Consider the following 18,137-nt stretch of genomic DNA (forward strand, 5'->3'; position numbering starts at 1 on the left):
ATACAATGTCATGTAGGTGAGGATCTGGAATGTGATTCTGGCTTTGATGGGTAGCCAGTGCAGATCATAGAGCGCTTGTTTTGAAATGTCATATTTTCTTCGATTTAGGACAAGTTTGGCAGACATGTTTCGAATTCGTTGCATTTTGTTAACTCGCCTTGAGCGATACCATACAAAAATTAACATCAAAATAATCTAAATGGGATATCACTAATGTCAGCACAAGAGGTTCAGAAGCTTCTTTTGTCAGAAAACATATATTTTTATTCTGAAGTAGAGTACTTGAGCATCGCTGTTCTACATTATCGTTTCACAATGCTCTTCAAATGTTTGCCCAGGTATGCACCTAGATATCAAATAAAGCTCGCTGATTTCACGTCATCAACTACATTGCATACTTTGTCAGCTGCACACTAAGAGAGCTGTTGCCTACTACCATACATTATGAACTCGGTTTTTGAAATGAGCTGAGCTTATTTTTCATTCATGTTACAGCATATTGTTCTAGTTCTTGTATTACCTGGGATTCCACTGTTGAAGATGTTGTTTTAAAGCGTTTATTAGCATTGTGGTAAACAGCAAAGCCGTAAACTGAAATCGATGGCGGAAAAACATAAAACAGTGTCCCAGCATATATCAAATACAGCCACGGTCCTTAGCAACTCCTTTGTGGAACACTACAATGTAACTGGCGTAGAAAGGACATGGGTTAATTGACACTTACAAGGCAACTTCTTGATCGAAGATAGGAATAAACCCAACTCAAAGTTGTTCCACAAACGCCATACTGCTTGTTTAACACATCAACGAGAATTTCATGGTCTATAATATCAAAGGCTACACTGAGAATAATGGCAATAAGCGCCGTAACTTCTTTCTTTTCTATTGCATTCAGAAAATACTTTACTCGATGTAACAATGCTGATTCATAAGAATGTTTTTTCCTGCAAGCAGATTAATTTTGGGGTAGAAAATTGTGTTCATTTACACGACTGGTGAGTTTGAACAGAGCTGCTTTTCCAATTAGTTTTGACAAATACCAGAGGTTACTAACAGGCATGTAGCTTTTGTTTAACATTTACAGTGTATTTTAACCTAGGTAATAATAGGTACAACCACACTCTTTCAGTCCCCTTTTTAGCAGTATAGCAGTTTTATATCAATTCGATTCTAGATCGAATGTCCTTTTGTGTCAAAATGAATAACAAACTATGTTTCCAGAAGCACAAAAGCAGATGCATGTGTAAATCGGAATCGTATATTGTATACCAGTTTCTACGATACTTTTGTGTTTTCTGCAAAATTAAGGACTATTAAGCGTTGAAATATATATATCCATGTTTCGTTAATGTTATTTAATGATGTTTTATGTTTCAAGGGGGTCAAAATGATAGTTATCAAGGCGAAAAATCTGGCCTCCTGTGCTTAGCTGATGGCCCATGTTTTAGTGTCAGAAGGTCAAAGGCAATTTCACAATGATCTTTAGACTAAAATGGTTTCTAATAAATAGCTGGAGAACGTTTGGGCCTATATGTATTACATTTTACAGCACTATTGTGGGTAGTCAGTAAATGACCAGTATTGTTTTCAAGCGTCAGACAGGTAACGGTCAAGGCCGCCGCCGCTTCGAGACTGAAAATGGAAAAGAAAATCTCAAAGCTAATTTGTGACAGCGACAACTTGTTTCATTTCCGGCTGATGTATAACAAGCTTTTATGAAGAATCAGCATTGGATAGTATTTGGCGGTTACTGTAATTTACTAAAAATAGAGAAATGGCTCCCACATAATATCTAAAAGTTGGGTACACCTGTTGTCGGTAAACTTGCTGTGCAGTGTACATACATTTTATCAAACACAAAGGTTGAGAATGTATCTGAGGGTCACTCGGGTCAAGATCAAGGTCACTATTACTAAGAATAGAAAAGAAATGGTTTCCGTTCAATAGCTTTAGTTTGAAATTAAATAGCTCACTGACAATTAATCTGCAGAGCTTGTAAGTACCTCTGTGGCGTAGTGATGTAGAGCGTTGGGCCAAAGTGATCTTTTGTGCTGTGGAACAGATAGATCGCTATTCAAATCCGAATCATGGTCATTTTAATGTCAGTAGGTCAAGGTCAAAATCACAATTACTAAAATAGATTTTGTTTCATTGTGATCATCAACCAGACTGAATACGGTTTCAGCTCAGTAACTTGAGAAGATTAAAACCAACTATTTAGGATGATTGTGTGGTCAGAAGTTAACCTCTTGTTTTCAAGACATGTAGCTCATAGGACATGATTAAAATGACTGAATACAGTTTCCGCTCAAAGCCTGATGAAGCCTAGAGCCTTCAGTAGTAAAACTTCTCAGGATGATTGCCTGTGGTCAGTATATGACCCTACTGTTTTGCGGCCAATGATCAAGTTCGCAGTGACCTTCAGACTAAAACCACTTTCACTTCAATAAGAGGTCAATCGTACATATAAAAGCATAATAGTTTTCTTTATTAATTGGTGTTGTTTGACATTTACACAATTTGTACTGAAAGCAGGCTAGAAGGAGCTAAGAATATTTGAACAATAGAAACACAAAAACGGCTTCAATTTTATATTTTACCAAACGCATCATAATCCAAGACAGCGATTTCGGATAACAATTACAAAGTTTTAAATCATTCTATTGAACATGAATATATAAATAAACAAGCAAAATAAGTAAATGAACGAATAAAGGGATAATATATAGGGACAAATTGATGAGACTGGGAAAAATAAATTACTAGAATATTAACATTATCACACGGTTGAACTAAAATAAATAAGATATATGAAAACGTTATGATTACAAAATCATCTGTATATCGATCTATATAATATAAATAAAAAGTTAGATAATTTCTAACCAGCCAATAGGCTAATCCCCTGTGGAATTATTGCACTAAGTGTGCCATTAAAGACAGCTCTTTGGTAAACACCTGATATGCAAAGCTCATACGCAGGTAATGTGGTATACATTCTACCTTGGCCTAAAAGTCTATAAAAGTACCAAAACGAATACAAGAAATATCACTTTGATTAATAAAAATGTTTGTCACTCTGCTAACTGGATTCAGTTCAGTCCAAGTTTTAAGCACAGTTGGGATAATTTTGGGACGTTCGTTTTTGAGTGCTAATTTAACTCACGTATGCGCGAGGTATTTTCCTATATCCTCAGAACAAATAGGTTCAATCTATGTCTGAAATTACCATTATAAAAACTTATGTTGTTTTATATATTGTTTGAATGTAGAAAAAAAACTTCAGTTGCGAAAATCTAATATGTTAAACAAGAGATATTAGAAAAACAAGAGGGCCATGAAGGTCCTGTATCGCTCACCTGACCTAGGAATCATCAAGATTAACATTCACATTCTAACCAAATTTTAATTAAGATATTGTCATAAATGTGACATCTAGAGTGTTAACTAGCTTTTTCTTTGATTTGACCTGCTGACCTAGTTTTTGACCCTACATGACCCAGATTCAAACTGGACCTTGAGATCATCAAGATTAAAATTCTGACTATGTTTCATGAAGATACAGTCACAAATGTGGCCTCTACAGTGTTAACAAGCTTTTCCTTTGATTTGACCTGGTGACCTAGTTTTTTGACCCCAGATGAGCAAATATCAAACTCGTCCAATATTCAATTGAGGGTAACATTCTGACCAGGTTTCATTAAGATTTGGCCAAAATTGTGACCTTTAGAGTGTTAGCTTTTCCTTTGATTGACCCGGTGACATAGTTTTCGACCCCACATGACCCAGCTTCAAACTTGACCTAAAGATCATCAAGATTAACATTCTGACTAAGTTTTGTGAAGATACAGTCATAAATGTGGCCTATAGAGTGTTAACAAGCTTTTCCATCGATTTGACCTAGTTTTAACCCCATCTGACCCAGATTTGAACTTGACATATATATCACCAAGATTAACATTCTGATTAACATTCTGATTAAGTTTCATTAAGATATGGTCATAAACGTGGCCTCTAGAGTGATAACTAGCTTTTCCTTTGATTTGACTTGGTGACCTAGTTTTTGATCCTACATGACCCAGATTCAAATTGGACCTTGAGATCATCAAGAATAACATTCTGACCGAATTTCATGAAGATACAGTTATAAATATGACCTCTACAGTGTTAACAAGCATTTCTTTTGATTTGACCTGGTCACCTGATTTTTGACCCCAGATGACCCAATATCAAACTTTTGCAAGATTTTATTGAGGGTTACATTCTGACCAAGTTTCATTAAGATTGGGCCAAACTTGTGACCTCTAAAGTGTTAACAAGCTTTTCCTTTGATTTGATCTGGTGACCTAGTTTCTGACCCCAGATGACCCAATATCTAACTCGTCTAAGATTTTATAGAGGTTAACATTCCGACCGAGTTTCATTAAGATTGGGCCAAAATTGTGACCTCTAGAGTGTTAACAGTCAAATTGTTGACGACGACGGACGGACGACGACGACAAACGACGAACACAGGGCGATCACAAAAGCTCACCTTGAGCACTTCGTGCTCAGGTGAGCTAAAAATCAAAAGTAAAGAAATACCTTACTGAAGGTTAACAAGCGCTTTCCATATATACTGAACAGCAAAAGAAACTATCCAGATGTATAACTGGTATATTTTGAAATAAAAAAATAATTTTTCAAATTTGAATTGTTTCTCCATATCAAAATTACACTTGAAGATCTTCACGTGATAATTTTTTAAAAATCAATCAACCGTGAAGTCAGTAGTCACACAATAGCTGTTTGACAAGCTATATCTTCTGCGCGTCAGTTGCATTGTAACATCCAAATTTGGCGCTCGCGCCAAATGTGATTCAGTCGTGCGGTGCAACCAACATTATTTTTTAAATTTTATGCTGTTTTCCGAGTCAGTCAATTATCAATATTTCCAATGACAATAAAATTTCACAAAGAAAATTGTTAGTTACAGGCGCACGTGAATTTCGTGCAAAACGGCTATTGTGGGACTACTGAATTTACGGTTGATTGATTCTTTAAAATTTAAAACGTGAAGTTCTTCAAGTGTAATGTGATATGAAAAACACAAATGATTTATAAATTAAAGTTTTTTAATAAGAAATACCCCAGTTATAAAACTGGATAGTTTCTTTTGCTGTTCAGTATACATTAAATGGAAAACATGACACATAAAAGAAGGCTGACGCATGTAAAATTTCGGATGATTATGTATTATCGTTTAGCAATTCGGCATTGTTCGGACGCACATGGCTTTCCGTAGTAACCGGAAAATGCCGTAATTTGCCAATTGTACCACTTTAGGTCATGAAATTATAATGTTGGTTTAAAATGGGAACAACATGTAGAAATAGTTAAAAAAAGAAATTACAGAAATTATCACATTTAGATATCACACATGTACATCACTATTGCTCCTCAGTCGTAAATGTTTGATATGTTCAACAGCAAAAAGGTAAAGCTACAATCTACACATAAAATCAGTGCATTGAGTTAAGAACAAACATGAATTAAATTCAAATAAAAAAAACGAATAAAAGGACGTCGATAGTAATACAGACGCCGACAGTTCAGCGAATGTACTCTATCAATTTCAAATATAACTATCAATTATCTCAAGATAAAAATCAAAACTGAATCATCTGTATCACTTCTAAGTAATAAACGAAAACAAACGATGTATGTTATCATTAAATATGATTTATACCTCTTGTAAAACTGATTCATAAAAATGTTGCGATAATCTAAGCATAAAAGTTTAGCTTCAAGTTTTGTATAGTGTAAGAAAAAGTAAATATATCTTCTGCCAATACGTTTTTCAACTTTTTTCAAAACTGCTTGACATTGAAAAAAACACACACATTCGGTTTGAACTATGGTAGAATACCTAAGTACAAAACAACAACAATAAATACATAAATATTAAATGCGTCATTTGATAATAAGTATGAAGATTTGGCATTCAGGTCCTTTTTGTAAAGAGTATCAGGATTTGCTTGGGGTTCTGACAATTCCCCTTATCACTACGTTGATTCTGATTTACCCCGCTTTCATTCTCCAATCACTGACTTGGTTCTGACTAGCCTCGACTTCCAATCACTTGGACGTTTTCTGTTTCTTTGTACTTTTCTTTGTATTTTTCGACCAAGTATCGAACCTTTTCTTTACGTTTGTGTAGAACTTCGGGTCCTTGCAGTAGACGCGCACCAGTTGTTCTGCAAAGTCCTTCGGCAGTAACAGAGATACCTTTAAAAAATGAACTAACTGACCTTTACAAATGAATTTTATATGTCGAGTGATCGTATAAACCAACCGATAATTCGGATCATTAAACAGTTATGACAGTTTGGTGATTTGGAAAATGACAAATCTCTTAATGATTGACAAATGTCTGAAAAAACCTCACGGACATACAGTATACATTTTCGTATTATTTTAACCTAATGAAAGATAATACGTAAATTTAAAACTGTGAGAAGTTTCATGAAAACTATATTCTAGACTTTTTGTGAATAAAATGTCATCAAAACTGATTTTCTCATAAACTCCCATTTCGAAGACTTGACTGATAACCATATTCTTCAAATCAGTCTAACCAAACCTCAACCACACGGCTATATCTTTATTACTGGTCATTTTTCTTAAAATATCTTGACGTTTTAAAACTCGTGGTGAACATGCAGAACTACCTTCACTATCTATTAGATATAAGACAAGTTTGAGCAATATTGTCTATTGCAAACATTAAGAAAACCTGGTTTATCAATTCTAAATGCAAAATAAGAAGGCGAAGTTTTACTGACTCTATAGTTTTCACTCTGTTTAATTCCATTATCGTTTCAGTCTTAAGGCCTTTATCAAAATGACAAATCTCAAGTATATCTCCACATCATTTGTCATTTTGATAAAGGCCTTAAGGCCGAAATGTTAATAGAATAAAACAGAGTGAAAACTATGGAGTTTTTTTGCACATTCGATACCCCTTTGAGTAAAAATAGTGTTATAATAATTAGTTGAACTTGCAAGTCCCTTGTATTTAACAGAATTGAACATTTATATGTAAAAGACTTAAATCTTACATTTTGTTAATGGATAGATAGTTGAAACTTGACGACACGCAGTATGACATATGCACTATTTAAAGGTCAATATCATTCCCAATTTTATATTTGAAAATATCTACACACCTAAGAATCAAAAAGAACAATGCAGTCTGAAAGATAGCTAAATCCCCCGCCACTGCTATGGATAGTGAAAGGGTAAACCTTTGATTTTAGCTGTGACCTTGACCTTGAACTGACATGACTGACTCATGAATTCTGCACAACGTCTTGATGAGGTGATCATTTGACCAAAGTTTCATGAAAATCCTTCAAGGGGTTTAGGAGATACAGAGCTGAAACCTTTGACCTTCAGTTGTGACCTTGACCTTGAGTTGACATGGCTGACTCATGAGTTCTTGATGAGGTGATCATTTGACCCAAGTTTGATGAAAATCCTTCAAGGGGTTAAGGAGATACAGAGTGGACACCAAATGGAAGGCTCAAACCTTCGACCCTTAGTTGTGACCTTGACCTTGAGCTGGCATGGTTGACTCATAATTTCTGCACATCGTTCAGATGAGGTAATCATTTGACCCAAGTTTTATAAAATTCCTTCAAGGGGTTTAGGAGATATAGAGCGGACACCAAATGGAAGGCTCAAACCTTTGACCTTCAGTTGTGACCTTGACCTTGAGCCGGCATGACTGACTCATGGGTTCTGCACATCGTCTTGATGAGGTGATCATTTGACCCAAGTTTTATAAAATTCCTTCAAGGGGTTTAAGAGATATAGAGCGGACACAAAATGGAAGGCTCAAACCTTTGACCCTAAGTTGTGACCTTGACCTTGAGCCGACATGACTGACTCATGGGTTCTGCACATCGTCTTGATGAGGTGATCATTTGACCCAAGTTTTATAAAATTCCTCCACGGGGTTTAGGAGATATAGAGCGGACACAAAATGGCAGGCTCAAACCTTTGACCTTGAGTTGTGACCTTGACCTTGAACCGACAAGGTTGACTCATGGGTTCTGCACATCGTCTTGATGAGGTGATTATTTGACCCAAGTTTCATGAAATTCCTTCAAGGGGTTTAGGAGATATGGACCGGACACGATTTTGTTACGGACGGAAGGACGGACGGAAGGACGGACGTTCTAACGAAACAGTCTTTATGTGACACCCCCATTGTTCTCTCTATTGTTCTAACAGTCACATAATCAAAGGCCTGAAGAGCCTGAGTCGGCTAATGATTGATGTACTGACAGTATAGTCTACCAGTTTCAGTTTGTTTTTAGTTTTTTTTCTTAAAATTTCATAACACAGCTCGATATTTACCCAAAATATTATATCCGGATACGATTACACTTTTCTCCAGTTTTAACAATATATTTTACAAATTGTGATGATACGAAGACATTTAGCAGCAATTGGCAGTATCTGACATTGAAGTTTACGGTTAAATTACCTCTTATTTAAATCTTTTCATAAAAAAGTTGTTTCGTTTCGTGATATGGTAAAAGCAGCCAAACATAGACGATCTACTTTCGATTTCAAAAACTACAAGAAAATACAATTTAATGTTTCGCCGATTTGTTTATTTCTCGAAAAATAAGAATTAAAATCATTTTTAATATCAGTAGTAACTAAACAAACCAGTAAGAGCTTCTTCTTCCGATAATTTATCCGTTTACTGACTGCAAAATTCAACCCACGCTAAGTTTATAGAAATCATACGATGCGTGTTTACGTTCAATGTGGGAGAATTAAGGCTGATCGGCTATGTTACCTAACGCATCCAGACGATTCAGATTTTGTTTTTAAAAAAGCATTGTGTGCGTTTCTGTAATTTTATATACGTTTTTATACGCTTAGAAATTATTAGACATGCGTATTTGCATTATTTCTATACGTAATTTACGCTAATACGCATTTTATCTGGAGCCGTGGAACTATTTTTTGTCTTTCGCTGGATGTTACCCAAGCTTTGTAAGCCTGCGTAATTCTTAAAATGCACATTTATGCTTAATGAGTTACATTCGAGTATTGCACAATTACAAGTCATAAATATGACAGATTACATCGTATACTGGTCATAGCAAAGGGAATTGACACAACTTAACTTCATTCATGCAGTGAACTGTTTGAAGTTTGAGAAATCTAATGGAACTACATCCCTTCACGTGTTATTCGGTCCATTTAGAGAATCGCTGAACAGCAAGGACTCGTCAAAAGGCTTTCAGCCTTTAGCCGACTCAAAAAGAAAATAGTCACATAAACAGAACGGAATGAATTACATCAAAGAGAAAGTACCGTTATGCAGTCACTTAACCATCATTTCGCGGGCACGGACAGACGGACGGAAGGACGGACGGAAGGACGGACGCAGACCATTCCTATAATCCCTCCGCCACGGCGGAGGATTAAAAAACGGTATGATGTTTATCAAACAAATGGCTTTTGCTATATATGACTAAATTGTGACTGCAGCTCTACATTTGAAGTTAATCTATATATTTGATCAATTTAGACACATTTAATGAAGATTTTCTAGATTTAAATAAACATCTGATTATAAGATATAGCAAATAACATCTTTAAATAAACAGAAAAAGTTGTTTACATCTTCTTTGTGTCTTGGTTCTGCCTTATCCGGTTCTCCTTTTGAGTAGAAGTTGACGAAGTCTATCGGATTCATATCCTTCTTCCCGTAATTGAGGTTAACAAGCTTGAAATATATAAAATTGTGCTCAAAATTGAGGCTAATCAGCTTAAAATACAGTATTTTGCTCATAATTGAGATTAACAAGCTTCAATTATAGTATCTCATTCATAATTGAGGTTAACAAGCTTAAAATACAGTATTTTGCTCATAATTGAGGTTAACAAACTTGAAATATAGTATCTCGCTCATGATTGAGGTTAACAAGCTGGAATATAGTATCTCATTCATAACTGAGTTAAACAAGCTTAAAATACAGTATTTTGCTCATAACTAAGGTTAACAAACTTGATATATAGTATCTCTCTCATAATTGAGGTTAACAAGCTTAAACTAGAAAATGCTTTTGTAAAAAAGCGCATGTCTCCCCCAATGCAAAGTCCTATAGGCAAGAAGTCAATAGGGATCAGGAGCGAAAGTCAAAGAGACACTGATGGTTGGCTGCAATAGGGATCATCTACGTGGCATGTCCAGTCATCCCGCTAAATTTCAACACTTGTGGCCTAGTGGTTCTCAAGTCACTGTTCAGGCTCCTGTGACCTTGACCTTTGATTAAGTGACCTCAAAATAAATAGGGGTCATCTACTCTGCATGTCCAATCATCCTATTAAGTTTCAACATTGTAGGTCAAGTGGTTCTCAAGTTATTTCCAAAAAATGATTTACATGAACAGGCCACTGTGACCTTGACCTTTAATAGACTGACCCCAAAATCAATAGGGGTCATCTACTCTGCATGTTCAATCATCCTATGAAGTTTAAACATTCTGGGTCAAGTGGTTCTCAAGTTATTGATCGGAACTGGTTATCAATGTTCAGGCCCCTGTGACCTTGACCTTTAACGGAGTGACCCCAAAAACAATAAGGGTCATTTACTCTGCATTCTGGGTCGAGAGGTTCTCAAGTTATTGATTGGAAATCGTTTTCCATGTTCAGGCCCCTGTGGCCTTGACCTTTAACAGAGTGACCCTAAAATTGTTAGGGTTCATCTACTCTGCATGACCAATCATCCTACGAAGTTTCATCATTCTGGGTGAAGTGGTTCTCAAGTTACTGACCGGAAATGGTTTTCAATGTCCGGACCCCTGTGACCTTGACCTTTCACAGAGTGATCACAAAATCGTTAGGGGTCATCTACTCTTTATGACCAATCATCCTATTAAGTTTCAACATTCTGGGTCAATGGTTCTCAAGTTACTGACCGAAATGGTTTTCAATGTCAGGCCCCTGTGACCTTGACCTTTAATGGAGTGACCCCAAAATCGATAGGGGTCATCTACTTTGCATGTACAATCATCCTATGAAGTTTCAACATTCTGGGTCAGGTGGTTCTCTAATTATTGATCAGAAATGGTTTTCAATGTTCAGGCCCCTGTGACCTGGACCTTTGACCGAGTGATCCCATAATCAATAAGGGTCATCTACTCTTTATGACCAATCATCCTATCAAGTTTCAACATTCTGGGTCAGGTGGTTCTCTAGTTATTGATTAGAAATGGTTTTCAATGTTCAGGCCTCTGTGACCTTGACCTTTGACGGAGTGACCCCAAAATCGATAGGGGTCATCTACTCTTCATGACCAATCATCCTATGAAGTTTCAACATTCTGGGTCAAGTTGTTCTCTAGTTATTGATCGGAAATGGTTTTCAATGTTCAGGCCCCTGTCACCTTGACCTTTGACGGAGTGACCCCAAAATCAATAGGGGTCATCTATTCTTCATGACCAATCATCCTATGAAGTTTCAACATTCTGGGTCAAGTGGTTCTCTAGTTATTGATCGGAAATGGTTTTCAATGTTCAGGCCCCTGTGACCTTGACCTTTGATGGAGTGACCCCAAAAACAATAGGGGACGTCTACTCCAGCAGCCCTACAACCCTATGAAGTTTGAAGGTTCTAGGTCAAATGGTTCTCCAGTTATTGCTCGGAAATGAAGTGTGACGTACGGACGGACGGACGGACGGACGGACGGACGGGGCAAAAATAATATGTCTCCTGGGGGAGACATAAATATAGTATCTCTCTCATAATCGATGTTAACAAGCTTAAAATACAATATTTTGCTCATAATTGAGGTTAACAAGCTTGAAATATAGTATCTCGCTTATGATTGAGGTTAACAAGCTGGAATATAGTACCTCATTCATAATTGAGGTTAAAAAACTTGAAGTAGTATCTCGCTCATAATTGAGGTTAACAAGCTTAAAATACAATGTTTTGCTCATAACTGAGGTCAACAAACTTGATATATAGTATCTCTCTCATGACTGAGGTTAACAAGCTTGAAATATAGTATCTCGCTTATGATTGAGGTTAACAAGCTGGAATATAGTATCTCATTCATAATTGAGGTTAAAAAACGAAGTAGTATCTCGTTCATAATTACGGTTAACAAGCTTGAAATATAGTATCTCGCTCATAATTGAGGTTAACAAGCTTGAAATGTAGTATCTCGCTCATGATTGAGTTTAACAAACTTGAAATATAGTATCTCGCTTATGATTGAGGTTAGCAAGCTGGAATATAGTATCTCATTCATAATTGAGGTTAAAAAACTTGAAGTAGTATCTCGCTCATAATTGAGGTTAACAAGCTTGAAATATAGTATCTCGCTCATAACTGAGGTTAACAAGCTTGAAATGTAGTATCTCGCTCATGATTGAGGTTAACAAGCTGGAATATAGTATCTCATTCATAACTGAGGTTAACAAACTTGAAGTAGTATCTCGCTGATAATTGAGGTTAACAAGCTTGAATTGTAGTATCTCGCTCAGTAGTTAGGTTAACAAGCTTGAAATATAGTATCTCGCTCATAATCGAGGTTAACAAGCTAAAAATATAGTATTTCGCTCTATTTACTGATGTGTCAAGTAACATTTACTGTATAACTTAACTTGTAATAACGATAACCATATCTGAAGAGAAAATTATGGGCGCGTACCTCACAATCGTGTAAAACTACAAGTGTCAGTCTTGCTAGGTGTGCTTATACATTGTATTTACCAAAGCACGTAGAGTCTTTATAAAAATTAAATGATAATCGGGTGGAAATTGCTCAATATTACCAAACTTTCTGAAATGATATAATTTATTTATATTGCTAGAATTGTTTTTTTTTTAATTATCGCATGCTTTGTCCCACATACTGATCGGATTTTGATTGCACGTCGTCCCACATGCTCTCTGTCATGATACATATTGCAAGATCAAGTTATCTGAATGATTGGAGTGTGAGTAGACAATATCCCACATACTTTCAGTAATGATGCATTTACTCAAATAATCGGCTAATGACTGGAGGTTATCCCTAATACTTTATGCGAAGATACGTATTGCCAGTTTTATCTACCTGCATAATAGTAATGGACGATATCCCACAAGCTTTCGGTGATGTTACATTTTGCTAGAACAAGTTATTTGAATAATCAGCCTGTGACTGGGCAGCAATCCCACATACTATACTGAGCGATGATACATATTACTGAATCAAGTGTTTTTATTAATCGGGTTAAGACTGGACGTAATCCCACATACATCCAGCGACGTTACATATTGCTAAAACAATTAATTAAAAAATCGGCATGTGATTGATCCATTTCCCACATATCTAAGTGATAATATTTATGTCTATCTAGCAAGTTATTCGAAATTAAAGCAATTGATTGCATTTTACATGTCCCTCAGAAGTTAGAATACATACGTCTATGATTGTATTGTCATCTTCTGTGATGCTGGTAACATTTTTCATGTCATCTTTAATATCAAACTGAAACAAGAGGGCCAAGATGTCCCTAGGTCGCTCACCTGAGAAACACACCATAACAGTGTAAACATGTTTGACCTAGTGATTTCATGGAAACAGCTATTCTGACCAATTTTCATTGGGATTTGACCAAAAATGTGGTCTCATGAGTTTAAACAAGTATTTTCTTTGATATGATCTAGTGACCTACTTTTTGGCCCCAGAAGACCCACATTCAACATTTACCTAGATTTCATCAAGGCAATTATTCTGACCAAATTTCATGAAGATCAATTGAAAAATACATCCTCTATTGCATACACAAGGTTTTTCTTCGATTTGACCTAGTTACCTACTTTTTAATCCCAGATGACCCATATTTAAATTCAACCTGGATTTCATCAAGGCAATCATTCTGACCAAATTTTAAGAAGATAAATTGAAAAATGCAGCTTCTACCGCATACACAAGATTTTTCTTCGATTTGACCTAGTGACCTACTTTTAGACCCCAGATGACCCATTTTCTAACTCAACCTAGATTCTATCAAGGCAATCATTCTGACCAAATTTCATGAAGATCAATTGAAAAATACAGTCTCTTTCACATACAAAATGTTTTTCTTTGATTTGACCTGGTTACCAACTTTTTGGCCCCAGATGACCCATATTCAAACTCGATCTAGATTTTATCAAGGCAATCATTCTGACTTAATTTCAGGATGATCAATCAAATAATACAGCCTCTATCGCATGCATATGGGTTTTCTTTGATTTGACCTAGTTACCTACTTTTTAACCCCAGATGATCCATGTTCAATCTTGACCTAGATTTTATCAAGGCAATCATTCTGACCAAATTTCATGAAGTTCAATTGAAAAATACAGCTTCTTTCGCATACACAAGGTTTTTCTTTGATTTGACCTAGTGACCTAGTTTTTGACCCTAGATAACCAATATTCAAATTCGACTTAGATTCCATCAGGGTAATTATTCTGACCAAATTTCATGAAGTTCAATTGAAAAATACAGCCCCTATTGCATACACAAGGTTTTTATTTGATTTGACCTAGTGACTTACTTTTTGACCCCAGTCGACCTATTTTCGAACTTGGCCTAGATTTTATCAAGGCTATCATTCTGCCAAAATTTAATAGAGATCAGTCGAAAAACACACCGCCTCGGTAGCCTAGTGGTAGAGCGTCCGCTTCGAGTGCGGGAGGTCGTGGGTTCGATCCCCGGCCGCGTCATACCAAAGACGTAAAAAATGGTACTAGTAGCTTCCTCGCTTGGCGCTCAGCATTAAGAGGATAGTGCTAGGACTTGTCAGCCCGGTGTCAGTATAATGTGACTGGGTGGGGTATCATGCCACGTGTCTACGGCTTGATATTCCAGTGAGGCAGCACTATAAAGTTGGGCATTGTGCTCACTGCTACAAGTAGACACCGTCGTTTATATGACTGAAAAATTGTTGAAAAAGACGTTAAACCCGAACACACACACACACACACACACACAGTCGAAAAACAGCCTCTATCGCATGCACAAGGTTTTTCTTTGATTTGACCTAGTGACCTATTTTTTGACCCTAGATGATCTATTTCCGAATTTTGCCTAGATTTTATCAAGGTAATCATTCTGACCGAAATTCATGAAGATCAATTGAAAAATACAGCCTCTATTGCATACACAAGGTTTTCCTTTGATCTGACCTAGTGACCTAGTTCTTGACACCAAATAACCCATTTTCAAACTTGGCCTAGATTTCATCAAGGTCATCATTCTCATCAAATTGCATGAAGATCAGTTGAAAAATACAGCCTCTATTGCATACACAAGCTAAATGTTGACAGACAACAGACAGACGACGGACGACAGACGACGGACGCCGGACATCGAGCGATTACAATAGCTCACCTGCGCATTGCTCAGGTGAGCTAAAAAACGAAAGCGTATAGCAAGAATATTCTCAAAACTTTCAAACTGTATAATCAACTCGGATAATTATTAAGCCATATTCTCTAAGCAATGTTATCATTTACATTTCCTTGCGAATATATTACGGTCATTACACGTAAAATCAAATTTATGTATACTTATTTCTGCTATGATGTTTACAATATGATTAGTTTAACTTAGATAGGCATCAAGATAAAGACTCTTTGAGAATTTTAAGTAAGATACCTCGTCTTTAAACATCTTGTGGGCGAATCTTTCTTCTCCGACAAATTTATACAAATCCCTTCTTAAAACACGTAGAAGGATTTGTTTGGATTTCTCTAGTCGTGGATCAGTACTCTCAAGAATCTTGTAAATGACGCTATCATTCAGAAGGCTATAAGCCTCCATATCATCTATTGCTTCGGACATTTTACGTTGTTTCCTGAAATCAAATTGACCAAATGTTAATTATCATCTCAACGTTTATACACGGAAAATAGAAGTAACACCTTTGAATTTTCTTGTCTTGACTTATTCATGTAACTACGCATATTGAATATTAAGCTGGTCATTTTAACATTTTGGATTGAACTAATTCCAACATAAGTTTTTGGTGTGGAATGGGTAGTATGTGAGGAAAGGAAACACAGAAACAACTTCTCAAAAACATCATGACACATTTTGAGATATTGCATCTGGAATTCTGAAGTAACGTTTAAGAAATATTAAGGGCGTGAATGTGGACCTAATGCTGTATTGTTCTACTACTGCTATACTACAGCATACAAGTTTACTTTTTAAAATAAGGAACAAATATATATTAAGATCTCTAGCATGTACCTGTCCGCTACGTTCTTTGTAAAAAAAAAAGCAAAAAAAAACATCTGGGTGTCAAAATTCAGAACATAGGCGACAAAATTCAGAAAATAGAATATCTAAACAAATTTATACTATCTCTAAATAAATTTATCCGTATTGGGGTTAAAAGGGGTTAAACACCAATCACGTTTATTCCAAACTTAGAAACAAGAAAGAAAACGTTCAAACGAAAATGTATTTACAATGTTACTGAGGATGGGTGGAATACTTGATAACATCAATATTTGCTTGAAAACATAAACAGCTACAACAATTATTCATCAAGTGATTCTTGCCTTGCTTTATTATGTAATGCATACAAGTGAATAATGAAATGATACTAATATTTCGTTTTTCATTTTAGATAAATTTGCAATACTTTATTTACTAGAAATTAGAATCTAGAAGAAGCTACACTTACTTATCACCTAACTTTCAGAGTTTGGATTGGATTTCTTTTGAGGTCTTATCCTGTATAGCACAAGTAACTGAAGATTATAAATTATCAATAAAACTTTATGTTGGAATTAAGTTAAGGTTCTGACATTAATTCAAATAACACAACCGGCCTAGTAGGTTGGATGATATATGAATACATGTAGTCTTTACCCGTTCTGTCCAGGATATGTAATGAAGTCATTAGCTAACACGAGGGCTTCAGATATCCTGAAATATATTGAATTTTAGATAAAATAATGTTTGACTGAAACACTAACACTTTTTACGTAAACCTCAGTCCGCGTAAACAGTTTTGAGAATTCGTCTGTTAAAACAGACGTGTACTTTGCAAAACTTTAAATATGACAGGTAAATTACTCATCCCTTTTAATAACGAAGTACAGCAAAATAATCGACTTACATATATTCGATGATGTTGTTTGTCTTGTGTTGATAAGCCCTGTTATGGAGTAAGTATCGGGTATGAAACATATCGTACAGGTTGGCAGCCTCCTTAAATGTATCAAGGTATCATGGTGTCGTAATTAGAAAGGTATGTGTCGATATAAAATACAAACAGAAGTAAAATTTCCATGTAAAAGATTTTTAAAAGCGTGTTTCAATTCATGTAAGCTCTTTTCAATGTTTTTTTTTTTTTCAATTTCTTCTGAAACCGCGATTTGCACTACGTTGATATACTGTATTTTATTGTTCTCTTAGCCTCATTTACAGCCGCCCAAACTTTAAGCACTTTGATTTTCTTAATGGGCCAAGAGGTTGATTTTTATAGTCATGCACTATCTTTTTCATTTCCAGGTGAATGTTTTTTACTAACGCGAAATTGCTGAAATTTCGAGTTACTAAGTAGTTTCGAGTTATTAAGTCGAAATTTCGAGTTATCATCTCGAAATTTCGAGTTACTTACTACAATATTTTACGTTGATGTATAGGTCCTGGCCAAGATTTGGTACCAAGTGTATCCACCGGGTAGCACTGCAGGGTCATATGATTAAGATGACCGGGCAGCGTTTGCTCATAACATTATCACTATTTAAACCATGTTTAAGTCCGGATGGTTTTCGTCCCAGTTTGAGCCTTTATGGGAATGAAATATAAACATAACCTACACGAACGTGTAGTAATGAGTCTGACCAAGATTGGGTACCGGGAAAGATTTAAATTTTGAGGAGAGGTCATAGAAGCAGACTGGGAAGTATTCAAACTTTCGACTTCGTTCGAGCACAAACCACCTGTGACATACTATACATGTACATGAAAGTATATATCCTGGATACAGTTTGAAATCTGGAGTAGCTCTAGAGGCTATGGGGTAGGTCATACATTAATATATGGTAGTATACGTTCAAATCGC

General features: G+C 35.9%; 1 protein-coding gene across 7 annotated transcripts in view; it reads right to left on the reverse strand.

Annotated features, from left to right (window-relative positions):
- Positions 1-2,577: 2,577 nt before the first annotated feature.
- LOC128550881 (deoxynucleoside triphosphate triphosphohydrolase SAMHD1-like) overlaps positions 2,578-18,137 on the reverse strand; it is a 63,491-nt gene continuing 47,931 nt past the window's right edge. For 6 of the 7 annotated variants that reach the window (XM_053530838.1, XM_053530836.1, XM_053530835.1 and 3 more), the window contains exons 9-14: positions 17,187-17,278; positions 16,937-16,993; positions 15,713-15,911; positions 13,487-13,552; positions 9,689-9,793; positions 2,578-6,267 (exon numbers count right to left, since the gene is read on the reverse strand). In XM_053530838.1, the coding sequence (XP_053386813.1) occupies positions 6,118-6,267; positions 9,689-9,793; positions 13,487-13,552; positions 15,713-15,911; positions 16,937-16,993; positions 17,187-17,278 (669 nt within the window). In that variant the 3' untranslated portion in view covers positions 2,578-6,117. Of the gene's footprint in view, positions 6,268-9,688; positions 9,794-11,455; positions 12,537-13,486; positions 13,553-15,712; positions 15,912-16,936; positions 16,994-17,186; positions 17,279-18,137 lie in introns of those variants that run through there. The other variant, XM_053530839.1, reaches the window with a different exon arrangement.

Source organism: Mercenaria mercenaria, chromosome 19 (genome assembly GCF_021730395.1).
Source record: "Mercenaria mercenaria strain notata chromosome 19, MADL_Memer_1, whole genome shotgun sequence".
NCBI lineage: Eukaryota > Metazoa > Mollusca > Bivalvia > Venerida > Veneridae > Mercenaria > Mercenaria mercenaria.